At 42.6% G+C, this 13189-nt stretch overlaps 1 protein-coding gene across 9 annotated transcripts in view; it reads right to left on the bottom strand.

The window, feature by feature from the left end:
• The window catches only part of STRADB (STE20 related adaptor beta), a 76088-nt gene that overhangs the window by 58123 nt on the left and 4776 nt on the right, over positions 1 to 13189 (bottom strand). For 4 of the 9 annotated variants that reach the window (XR_013217721.1, XR_013217722.1, XM_077272074.1 and 1 more), the window contains exons 1-5: positions 13093 to 13186; positions 10860 to 10919; positions 9031 to 9111; positions 1400 to 1502; positions 671 to 792 (exon numbers count right to left, since the gene is read on the bottom strand). Coding sequence is in view for 2 of the 9 variants with exons in the window: in XM_077272074.1 (XP_077128189.1) it covers positions 671 to 792; positions 1400 to 1502; positions 9031 to 9111; positions 10860 to 10871 (318 nt within the window). In the remaining 7 variants the exon portion in view is untranslated. Of the gene's footprint in view, positions 1 to 670; positions 793 to 1399; positions 1503 to 9030; positions 9112 to 10859; positions 10920 to 12981; positions 13187 to 13189 lie in introns of those variants that run through there. The other 5 variants (XR_013217726.1, XR_013217725.1, XR_013217723.1 and 2 more) reach the window with 4 other exon arrangements.

The raw sequence follows: 13189 nt of genomic DNA, 5'->3' as shown, positions 1-13189 counted from the left end.
TAAGAAAATATATAATATTTTTCATATAGAAATGTTTGCAAACAGTGCAAACATTGCATTAATACATTTTATTTACTATTTTAAGCTTAATTTCACAAAAAAACAAACTACAAAAAAACTGCTTTAAGGTTGAAAGTAGACATACGTCCATCAGATTTAACTTATAACCTCCTGGGTGCATGATAAAGCTTCTTTAATTTACACCACCTTTTGGTTGGCTTAGATCAGACCTGGGCAAAGTGCGGCTCGCGGGCCACATCTGGCCCTCTGGCTGTCTCAGTTCGCCCTGCGGACCGAGACAGTTGAGGGGCCGGAAAACAGAGGCCCATGGGCTGCAACGTGACCACCTGCTCGCTGTCTTCTTCTGCGCTGCCTTCATTGGTGGAGGAGGGGTCTCCGTCCACTTCCTTTCCTCCACCAATCAGCGTGTGAAACAGCTGATGCGACGACATCATTTCACTGCGTCAGCTGTGTACTGCAGAGGGTCATGTGTTAATTCATAGTTTTGATGCCTGCAGTGTGAATTTACAATTTTCATAGTCATGAAAATACAGAAAAATCTTTAAATGAGAAGGTGTGTCCAAACTTTTGCTCTGTACTCTACGAGCCCCAGCTCTGGGGTCTTTATCTTAGTAAACCTCCCTCATCAGGCTTTACCTCCTTTTGTTACCTGTAAGAATATAACGTGTTCATCGGAACAGTCATCCAGATCGGTGAGCTGCACTGTAACCGGCGTTCCTGTAGGAGTGTGTCGAGCGAGGTAGATTGTACTTAAGTTATTGAATTTTTTTCCTACAAGATTGATAAGATGCAGTAAGAAGAATTGAAAGAAGCACCTGTCATCAAAAAGCTACTTATTTGTGACTTTGGAGTGACCATCATAGAATGATATAATAAATATTCCGCACTATGCAGATTTTCTTCGAGGAACTTAAGGCCGGCACACACATTAGATACAGTCGGCTGATTTCGGCCGGATCAGCACACCATCTAATGCGTATGGGGGATTTGGGTGTTGGTGAGAGAAGAATCCTTTTGTTCTCCCGATCATGTAAAAAAAATGCCATAAACCTGTAGACAAGGGCTCATCTGCAGGTTAATAATGCGTTGAAGCAGCCCGAATGTCAGGAGGAAATTAAAGGGGTATTCCCATCTCCAAGATCCTATACCAATATGTAGTAGGTATAATAACATTAGCAAAAAACCTCCAATTAGAAATGTAGTATAGTTCTTCTGGTTTGCTATGTCTCTTTCTTCACTGACATGACACATGATTGCATGGTCAGATGGCTAATAGCATACCTCAGCAATACTGTGATGATTAGACATAAAGAGACTTGCTTTACAATTTATATATAACACTATAATCTCACCCACTATAGAGGAGGAAGAAACTCACCAAGTTCCTGTTGAAGTTCATAGTTGTGGGCTTCATTGTATCGCACTGGTATCTCATGCCCTCCCAGCACAGGAGGAATCCAGCACTGAGGCAGCTCACCTGCCTACAGATATGAAGACAACGTTCACACACTAGCATTACATTTCTGCATGATACTGATCAAAAATGATCAACTTTTAAAGAATTTCAAAAAAATAAGAAAATATGTCTAAAATGACCCACATGCAAAAGGATCAACAAACCATAAATTAACAGTAGGAAAAAATGGTAATGTTAGCAACAGTTGCCTTAAAATGAAAAAAATATATATATACTAGCTGTACTACCCGGCTTCGCCCGGGTTAATGACTGCTGTTAGCAAAATAGAATGTGTTAACAAAAATTTATTCTGCACACAAAAACCACAAAACAAATAGATAGAAATGTAATTATTAAAAGGCAAAAACTAAGCAAATAGAAGCATTTCACAACATATATTAGCTTTGTTATACTGAGAATGTCTTTGTTGCCTATATTAACCAATCAGAGCTCAGGTTAATTAACTGTAGCAAAATAGAAGCTGAGCTGTGATTGGTTGCTATTGGCAGCCTGATAAATCCCCAGCCAACAGGAAGCCCTCCCCCCTGGCAGTATATATTAGCTCACACATACACATAATAGACAGGTCATGTGACTGACAGCTGCCGTATTTCCTATATGGTACATTTGTTGCTCTTGTAGTTTGCTTATTAATCAGATTTTTATTTTTGAAGGACAATACCAGACTTGTGTGTGTTTTAGGGCGAGTTTTATGTGTCAAGTTGTGTGTGTTGAGTTGCGTGTGGCGACATGCATGTAGCGACTTTTGTGAGATGAGTTTTGTGTGGCGACATGCGTGTAGCAACATTTTGTGTGTTGAGTTGCATGTGACAGGTTAGTGTAGCAAGTTGTGTGCAGCAAGATTTGTGCATGGCGAGTTTTGCGCGTGGCGAGTTTTATGTGTGGTGCATTTTGAGTATGTGCAAGTTTTGTGTGAGGCAACTTTTGCATGTGGTGCAACTTTTGTACATGTGGCAATTTTTCTGTGTGTGCAAGTTTTGCATGAGGTGAGTTTTCCATGAGGTGAGTTTTGCACGTGTGGCGAGTTTTGCGTGAGCCTAGTTTTGCATATGGCGAGTTTTGCATGTAGCGAGTTTTGAGTGGTGACTTTTGTGTTTCGACTTTTATGTGGCGAGGTTGGTGTGTGTGTGTGGTGAAATGTGTGCTGAGGGTGGTATATGTGTTCAAGCACGTGGTAGTGTGTGGCGCATTTTGTGTTTGTGTTCATATCCCCGTGTGTGGTGAGTATCCCATGTCGGGGCCCCACCTTAGCAACTGTACGGTATATACTCTTTGTCGCCATCGCTCTCATTCTTTAAGTCCTCATTGTTCACATCTGGCAGCTGTCAATTTTCCTCCAACACTTTTCCCTTCACTTTTTCCCCATTATGTAGATAGGAGCAAAATTGTTTGGTGAATTGGAACGCGCGGGGTTAAAATTTCACCTCACAACATAGCCTATGACGCTCTCGGGGTCCAGACGTGTGACTGTGCAAAATTTTGTGGCTGTAGCTGCGACGGTACAGATGCCAATCCCGGACATACACACATACATACATACACACATTCAGCTTTATATATTAGATATACCTGTATGTAATCTCCTGTATATAGTATATACCTGTATGTCATCTCCTCCTATACATAGCATATACCTGTGTCATCTCCTCCTGTATATACTATATACCTGTAGGTAATCTGCTCCTGTATATAGTATATACCTGTGTGTCATCTCCTCCTGTATATAGTATATACCTGTATGTCATCTCCTCCTGTATGTAGTATGTACCTGTATGTCATCTCCTCCTCTATATAGTATATACCTGTGTGTCATCTCTCCTGTATATAGTATATATCTGTGTGTCATCTCCTCCTGTATATAGTATATACCTGTGTGTCATCTCCCCTGTAAATAGTATATACCTGTGTGTCATCTCCTGTATATAGTATATAGCTGTATGCCATCTCCTCCTGTATTAGCCCTCGTTCACACGTTATTTGGTCAGTATTTTTACCTCAGTATTTGTAAGCTAAAATGGCAGCCTGATAAATCCCCAGCCAACAGTAAGCCCACCCCCTGGCAGTATATATTAGCTCACACATACACATAATAGACTGGTCATGTGACTGACAGCTGCCGGATTCCTATATGGTACATTTGTTGCTCTTGTAGTTTGTCTGCTTATTAATCAGATTTTTATTTTTGAAGGATACCAGACTTGTGTGTGTTTTAGGGCGAGTTTCGTGTGTCAAGTTGTGTGTGTTGAGTTGCGTGTGGCGACATGCATGTAGGGACTTTTGTGAGATGAGTTTTGTGTGGCGACATGCGTGTAGCAACTTTTTGTGTGTCGAGTTGCATGTGACAGGTTAGTGTAGCAAGTTGTGTGCAGCAAGTTTTGCGCATGGCGAGTTTTGCGCGTGGCGAGTTTTATGTGTGGTGCCTTTTGAGTATGTGCAAGTTTTGTGTGAGGCAACTTTTGCATGTGTTGCAACTTTTGTGCATGTGGCAATTTTTCTGCGTGTGGCAATTTTTCTGCGTGTGCAAGTTTTGCGTGTGGCGAGTTTTGCACGTGTGGCGAGTTTTGCATGTGGAGAGTTTTGCGCGTGGCGAGTTTTGAGCGGCGACTTTTGTGTTTCTACTTTTATGTGGCGAGGTTGGTGTATGTGTGGTGAAATGTGCACTGAGGGTGGTATATGTGTTCGAGCACGTGGTAGTGTGTGGCGCATTTTGTGTGTGTGTTCATATCCCCGTGGTGGTGTGATTATCCCATGTTGGGGCCCCACCTTAGCAACTGTACAGTATATACTCTTTGGTGCCATCGCTGTCATTCTTTAAGTCCCCCTTGTTCACATCTGGCAGCTGTTAATTTGCCTCCAACACTTTTCCTTTCATTTTTTCCCCATTATGTAGATAGGGGCAAAATTGTTTGGTGACTTGGAAAGCGCGGGGTTAAAATTTCACCTCACAATATAGCTTTGACGCTCTCAGGGTCCAGACGTGTGACTGTGCAAAATTTTGTGCCTGTAGCTGCGACGCCTCCAACACTTTTCCTTTCACTTTTTCCCCATTATGTAGATAGGGGCAAAATTGTTTGGTGAATTGGAAAGCGCGGGGTTAAAATTTCACCTCACAACATAGCCTATGACGCTCTCGGGGTCCAGACGTGTGACTGTGCAAAATTTTGTGGCTGTAGCTGCTACGGTTCAGATGCCAATCCCGGACATACATACATACATACATACATACACACACACACACATTCAGCTTTATATATTAGATAGTCATCTACTGCAGAGGTGTCAAACTGCATTCCTCGAGGGCCGCCAACAGGTCATATTTTCAGGATTTCCTTGTATTGCACAGGTGATAATTCAATCACCTGCACAGAATGATTCCAGCACCTTGTGGAATGCTAAGGAAATCCTGAAAACATGACCTGTTGGCGGCCCTCGAGGAATGCAGTTTGACACCTCTGATCTACTGGAGCCATTCTTCCTCACTACTGGCCATGTCCTACAATGGTCTTCTCGCTTCCTCTTCCAGTGAGAGATGTTATGTGACCACTGCAGTCAATCAGTTGGCACTGATTGGCAGCAACTTTAAAGTCCCTTACAAGCTTCAAGAAAGAACTAGAACATTGTTTCTTAAGGGTAATATGGAATGTCAACGCTTCAGCCAATCGGTGGCAGCTGACTGGCTGCAGAGGTCATATGAGTTTTGCCCTTGGAGAAGTAGTGGAGGACATACCCAGCGCTGTACAGTGGAGAGCCGGTAGGCGAGGGTATATTTTTGGTCTTTATTTTGGGGGGCTTTCTCCAACCAAGCCAGTCCTGTCAATCACCAGTGAGGTATGCACAGGCATGCATGCAAAACCAGAGAGCGGAATGGGGCACTGAGCCTCAAGGCCAAAGGAAGGGAGCACCAAACTCCCTGATTAGCATATATGACTGTACTTCAGTGTCTGTGAAACAGAGAAGGCAATTAGACCCCTAAAGGTGCAACTTTTATATGGGTCATATTCCTTACAGGCTACAGTATGTACGTAGTTTATACTGTCAGTTTGGGCTAACACCCCTAACAAGGTACATATGCCACAATTACCAGTGGAGACGGGAATATACATCTGGTTACTCATGTTTAAACTGTAAATGTTCAAAATAACCTTTAACAAGGCACAAAAACAGCTAGACATGCATGGCCTTCCAGAAAGGCAGATGGTTTATTGGGAAAATATGGCTGTGAGCTTTCAAACCGTTTGTAGTTACGCGGAAGTCATTCTGCATCTGCAGGTGTTGGCTGCTTATGTGCTGCTAGTGATATCTATATCACCCTAATATTGGGGCGGGGCTGAAATAATAGGTGCTGGGGTTAAACTGGTAAAGGAACCATTCTGCTACAATGCAGTTAATAATGAACGAGGTGAAGAGCATGTCCTCATGATTGATCTGTATTAATGACATTTGTGTCAAGCCAAGTTTATGTCCTTGGGGATCTTGATCTTCATTTGGTCCAATGAAACTTACTACTATTTCTTTTTAGAGCTCCATTGATTCCCTGGTACTGTACATAAGGGGTTACACACAAGATACAGCTAGAAATTACAGTGAACAAACTAAAAAATGACTGACTGGTAGAGGACCCTGCCCTCCAAGGTAATGGGGAAGGCCACAGTAGGTTAGGAGGATTGTGGCAGCTCCGGTGGTGGTGAGGTTGGTCATTCTAGGCTGTAAGCTTTCTTGAAGAGATGGGTTTTCAAGTTCTATCTGAAAGTTCTAAATGTGGGGATAATCGCAAGTATTGGGGCACAGAGTTCCAGACGATGGGGGACAAGCGAGAGAAGTCTTGCAGGCAAATGGGTGAGGAAGGTACATTTGTGGAAGAGAGAAATCGGTGTTGAGAGGACCGGAGATTACGCGGTGGAAACTATCTGGAGATTTGTTCGGAGATAGATTATGGACGGCTTTGTAGGTCACTGTTAATAATTTTAACTGGATACATTGGGGAATTTGGAGCCAAAGAAGCGATTTGCAGAGGGAAGAAGCAGAGGAATAGTGAGGGGAGAGATGGATTAGTCCTGCATCAGAGGGACAGACTGGAAAGGTGCGAGAGGAGGATGTTGCAGAAGTCGAGGTGGGAGATGATGAGGGCATGAACTAGTATTTTAGTAGATTCAGGTTTGAGGAAAGGATGAATTCGGGAAATATTTTTGAGTTGAATGTGGAGAGAGATTGGATGTACGGTATGAAAAGGTTACTCCAAAACAGTGGCTTGCTGTACAGAGGAAAGCATGATCTAATTTATTGTGATAAATCAGGTAGGGAAGATATGCGAGATGGAGGAAAGATGAGCAGTTCAGTTTTGTCCACATGGAGACTGAGGAAGCGAGAGGAGAAGAAGGAAGATATGGCTGATAGACATTCAGGGATTTTGGACAGCAGACAGGTGACCTCTGGGCCAGAGAGTTAGATCTAAGCATCATCAGTATACATGTGTATTGAAATCCATGGGACTTTATGAGTTGTCCCAGGCCAAAGATATAGATTGAAAAGAATAAGGGTCTAAGAATAGAGCTTTAAGGGACACCAACAGAGGGCAGGATGAGCAGGTAGTGTGGGAGTGGGAGATGCTAAATGTGTGGTTGGTAAGGCATGAGGAGATCCAGGACAGGGCAAGGTGTTTGACACCAAGGGAAGAGAGTCTCTGTAGTAGGAGGCAGTGGTCGACTGTGCTGAAGGCAGTGGACAGGTCGATAAGGAGGATAGAGCATTATCTGTTAGCTTTGTAAGTAAATCATTGGTAATTTTGATCAGGGCAGTTTTGGTGGAGCGGTGGGGATGGAAGCCAGACTGTAGGTTGCCAAAGAGTGAGGTACATGAAAGGGGGGAGGAAGGTACAGCATGGACGTGCTGTTCAAGGAGTTTGGAGGCGAAACAGAGCAGCAATCTGGGACGATAGCTGGAAGTAGAGATCGAGGGATGGTTTCTTTAGGATAGGTGTGAAAGGCATGTTTGAAAGCACAAAGGAAGGTACCAGAAGTTAATGATAGAATAGGGCTGGGATGTGTGGTGGCGAGATTGAGGAAGAGGTGGGATGGGGTCAAGTACACAAGTGGTGAGGTGCGATTTGGAGAAGAGAGGAGTGAGGTCTCCTTCAGTGATGTTGGGGAGAAAGCTTATGGGGAGCGGCAGTGGTCTGTTATATGTAGGGGTTGGGGTAGATGGACAGTAAAGGCTAGCCTTGTCTGGTCGACCTCATTTTTGAAACGTGCAGCAAAGTCTTCTGCAGAGATGAGGGAGGTCAGAGGGAACAGTGGAGGGTGGAGGAGGGATTTAAGAGTCTTGAATAACTGGTGTTGTGGGATAAAGAAGATACAAGGGTTGTGAAAAAGACCGGTGTAGTAGAGGTGAGGGCCAATTTGCATGTGAAAGTTGCAGTTTTGAATGCAGTAATGTCTTCTTGAGAGCGCATCTTCTTGAGTGTAATATACTATTACTAATATTTTATTTCTGAAATGTGCCCTGGTCTTGGAAGGACCCCTTTTTCAGCCTGTGACTGACACAGAGTGGTGGTTCTGGTGTCGGCACATGACCAAAGTTTTGTGTGCTGGCTGACTGATCAAATCAATAACTTAGCCGGCTCCCTTCTCTATCAAGGCCGATGTATAAAGAAGGAGGCTGGCTTACTTCTGGAAAAACAAGTCATCTAGCCAAGGAGCCCCCTCTACACATAAAACACACTGTCTTGTATCAAGCACAGAACCTAACTATGTGTTTTGGGACTCAGGACTTAAACTTGTAATCAAATGCCAGCTTTCATAAATAAAATATAATAGTAAGTTGCATTTATCATAATATTCTAATTTCTGCTCCTTTCCTTTCACTACAGCTTTTTTTTTTTTTTTTAACTGAACAACCCATTTAATGAAAAATTCTAAAATATGGGTCAGACTGCATGCTTCCCTTATGTGAAGAGTAGGATCAAAGACTGAGTCATCACTCTTGACCTACTAACTCTCATGTGAATTACCAGTGTCACTGATACAGTTACCACTTTTTCAGCGCTCACATGATTTATTAAAACAATAAATGACACCTGTAGGGCGTGTTTTCATTCATTATATCTAAATGAATGGTACACAGCCACCGAACCAAGCACATCAGCTACTAAAAGTACATTATTGTGCAGTGATGACCAGGGTAAATAATGAAAAAGACACGGTACTCACAAATGAAATGCAGACCACTTCAAATTGGAATGGATTCTGTGAATGAGACCCCATTGAACTAATATTTGCTGCCAATTCTAAGGGCAGGTGGAAACGAGTGTTTTTTATCATGCAAAAAAATCAAATCAATTATGCTAATCTCACTCTTATGAAAGTGTGATCTGTTTCGCTCGGATGAGGAGAAAATGGAGGAAAAAATGTCTCCATTCTGTGAGGCTGTGGAAATCAGATGTCATCCGAGTGCAGTCTGTTGTTTCCCATGCTCTCACTGATCTGAATGACTGAGTGCAATATGAATATCTAGCACAATAAAGCTTTTTTTCTCACCCAGTGTGGATAGATACTTGTGTTCGATTCTTTACTTTGGCTTATAGATTTCACAGGTGTCCGTCTAAGGCAGGAACAGTCCTGAAGTGACAGAATATATCAGTAAGTACAAGTTCACCTGTCCTGCTCATATTCCAAATAATACAAAGAAACAAAACGGTCTCAAACCCTAACTGGTTTTATAAGGTTCTTACGAGTAGACAGACGACTAATATGTTTTGTTTGTCTCTCCCAATGGTGCATCCATAGACGCGTTTCAGTCCAATGGGGAAAGTTAGTTTTTCATAAAGAAATAAACTGAGGCTGATTTACTAAGTTAAATACCGTGTCAGAATTCAGGCTTCGTTTGTGGATAAAAATTGTGTGCATTTACTTCTGCATTAACTGGTAACACTGTATAAAGAAGAACAACAGTTTGGATCATCTGAACTTTATAGTAAGACTTAAGGGATCATGAGCCTGTGCCATATTCCTTCTGGTTTCCTGGCTGTAATCGTTGCTTAAAGAGAATATTTCACCAGATTTTTGCTATGTAGTCTGATAGCAGCATGATTTAGGCGCAGAGACACTGATTCCATTGATTTGTCACTTGCTGGTCTACATTCTCTCATTTTGATACTATCCCTGTTTTTTCGGCTGTAGATGTAGCAGTGCTCTGAATGCTGAGTCCAGTATAACCATGTCCACATCAATGACTGGCAGCTTTCTGTGTACAGTGTACATTGTCAGCAAACTGCTAATCAATGTAGGTGAGGATGCACAAAGCAGTTGAGTAGGAGGCACAAGACACCTAGACCTGTAGTGATAATCTCTTGCTGATAAAACACTGATTGTACTAAAACAGCAAAATACAGCCAGCAAGTGACACTTCTCTCTAATCAGGGTTTCTGACACCTCTACATGTTGCTCTCATGTAACATAGCATAAACCTGCTGACAAATTTCCTTTAAATACTCCAGAACATGCAGAAATCACATGTGATTGTTATCCATTTTTGTTGCAGTTTATAGCACAGAATGTTGAGGCAAACACAGGAGTAGATACAAGAAAGGGCAGCTACAGGTTCTTATTTTGTCATTTTACATCCTTCCCTGACTTTGAACTATAAACCTGTACTTAAAACTGCAAGATTTATTCCATAAAAATAATTTTTGCAAAACACAAATATCTCCAGTCAGTATCTGGATAACATTTCTGGCAGAGGAGCTCAGTGGTGCAGATCAGTTGTAAAATGCACCTAGTTTATTAAGTGGCATGCACTTCTTAATAAATTAGGGTCATCTTACTCCAGCACTTCCATCACTATGACACATGTGCCCAATGGCATTCTTAAAGGGGTTGTCTGGCTGAAGGGTACAAGTCTGCAGTCATTCTATGTGACTGCAGACTTGTGAATCCTCACAACAAGCACGCGGTGCGGATTCTCCAGTACAAGTATGGGATTTGCATACACGCGGACAAATTCCGACTAGACGTGCGAGGCCTAGCTGAATACAAGTGTATTGCATGAAGTGGGACACATCTAGTCAAAATGTGTCCGGAAGTAGGCAAATCACAGTCACATGACCACCCACTCATGGCGCATCCTCACAGCACACTTGTACCCTAAGGCCAGACAACCCCTTTAATGAAAGAAGCCCCTTGGGTACAGTCTAGGTTGGGGTCTTCTTCAACTCCACTGCTGCCTCCTTACAAGATTCAGAATGAGTGCATTTTATAGAGTTGCATCTTTTACACCCTTACACTTTTCGGGGAAACGTGCTGTCATTTTTCAATTCCATTGCAATTTTGTATTTTAAATCTACATAATCCATTGCCGCTAAACTTACCAGACAAGACATTGAATACACTTATTGAGTGGTGGCTTTTTCATGAGTCCACCCAGGGTCCTAAATACAGAAGTGCAAGACATTTTTAATACATAATAACTAACAGAAGTAATTTACTTTTATTTTCTACAACAGAGGAAAAAGATTTTTTTACATGGCTATAAGGTGATTACTGTAATGATGATGTGACAGTAAAACCACGTTGGAGTTTAGAATTTGTGGTAGGAACTGGACAGGAAACAGAATGAGCTGGTGGCATGAGAAGTTATTATATGGCAATACTAGCCACGTATCTCCAGATAGGGCCACGGTCACACGTTCAGTATTTGGTCAGTATTTTACATCAGTATTTGTAAGCCAAAACCAGGAGAGGAATAGTGATGAGCGAATATACTCATTACTCGAGATTTTCCGAGCATGCTCTGGGGTCCTCCGAGTATTTGTAAGTACTCGGAGATTTAGTGTTCATCGCCTCAGCTGAATGATTTACAGCCGTTAGCCAGCATAAGTACATGTGGGGGTTGCCTGGTTGCTAGGGAAGCCCCACATGTACTTATGCTGGCTAACAGATGTAGATCATTCAGCTGCGGTGAAGAAAACTAAATCTCCGAGCACTAAAAAATACTCGGGAGGACCCCCGAGCATGCTCGAGAAATCTCGAGTAACGAGTATATTCGCTCATCACTAGAGGAACAATCAGAGGAAAAGTATAATTCAAATACGTCACCACTTCTGCATTTATCACCCACTCCTGGTTTTGGCTTACAAATACTGCTGCGAAATACTGAACAAATACTGAAAATGTGGACGTTGCTAAAGTTGATAAAAAATGAGGATGGGATCATTCAGACATCAGTTTTTCATGGACGTGTTCTACCTGTGTTTTTCGCTGATAGAAGTTGTACCTATGATAATCTATGGGGTTCTTCACATAAACTGGGTCTTTTTACAGACCAAGTGGTGCGCCTTAAAACATAAAGACATGTACAAATTTGATCCAAGTCACAGATCAAACTTCGCAATGCAAGTCTATGCGCCTGTGAAAAAAGATCCATGTGCAATCTGTGTGCTGTCCATTTTTAATGCATGTTTGATAGAAGAGGCCTGAGACATGGCCATCAGTAATTTAGTAATATTTTTTTGCATACATGAAAAACTGATGAAAGAACCTGTCACACTGACCAAACTCTGACTTAAAACACTGATTAAAATCCGACCATTTTTTTGCGTATACATGAAAAAAACCACTGACGCCTGAATGAGCCCTAAGGCTTCGGTCACACTTCTGTTTTAATATTCCATCTGTTCCATTTTCAGGAATAATGTATAAAAGAATTCATCCGTAGCATCAGGAAATATTTTTTCTTCTGTTCCAAAAACTGATACATAACGAAGCCAGACAAACCCCATAATGGGCAAAGGGGCCTCTCTGCTTACATTTACATCAGTTATACAACGGATCCGCTTATGACATTATGTTTGTCTGTTCCTAAAAACATGACAGGGAAACAACTGCAGTCTACCATCTCACAATTCATTTTACAACAGTAGATGCAACTTTATGTATAAAGTAGAGCGCTTGTAGGAAAGAAGGGAGGAAACTTGTAGAAAGGACATTAGGGATCACAGACAACGACATATAGATTCTTGTTAACATCAATATCTTATTCAGCACCAAACAGATTACAAGCAGCATTGTGTCTGATCAGCAGCCATCAGCACAGCGGTGTATACATTACGTGCGGAGACCCCACGGCCGCGCCGTCCGCTGTTATCCATGCGGATCGTGTGTCGTCACAACGTGCGATGGCAATAAGATGTGACGTTTTCTATAACGACGAGCATCTCGTGGATTAGTGTAAATGTGGGGGCTCAGGGGGTATAAAGCCCACCCAGGACGACCTCTGCATGGGTGGGTGGATGCCCCCTCGTGTCCTACACTCTATAGATATGTGAGGGACTGCGCTCCCCTGATATTGGCCCTATTTGTGGGTGTGGTTGGTGCTCTCTGCACAGCGCTGCGGAATATGTTGGCGCCATATAAGCAGCACACAGTAAATACACCCAATTCTGGCCAGTGTGTGTGCTGTGCAGGGAGCAGCCAGCTCCTGGCGCTACTGACGTGCCTGCCGGAGCTGCAGAGGACAGTGCTGGCTCTCCGGGTGTGTTTGTGTTGTTCTTGCCTCTGTGTTAGAAGGAAATCCCTTGTATTACAACTTCCTGTGTTGCTGACCTGATCTGGACTGCTCTATCGCCCAGGGAGACACCATCCAGCCCATGGCGCTCAGTCAGCTGCCGTCCAATCCGGTCCAAGAAAACCGCCTACGTCA

The sequence above is a fragment of the Ranitomeya variabilis genome, chromosome 7 (assembly GCF_051348905.1).
Source record: "Ranitomeya variabilis isolate aRanVar5 chromosome 7, aRanVar5.hap1, whole genome shotgun sequence".
In the NCBI taxonomy this organism is placed as follows: domain Eukaryota; kingdom Metazoa; phylum Chordata; class Amphibia; order Anura; family Dendrobatidae; genus Ranitomeya; species Ranitomeya variabilis.
Note: the sequence above shows the minus strand (reverse complement) of the source record. Positions and strands in the feature narration are given on the sequence as shown.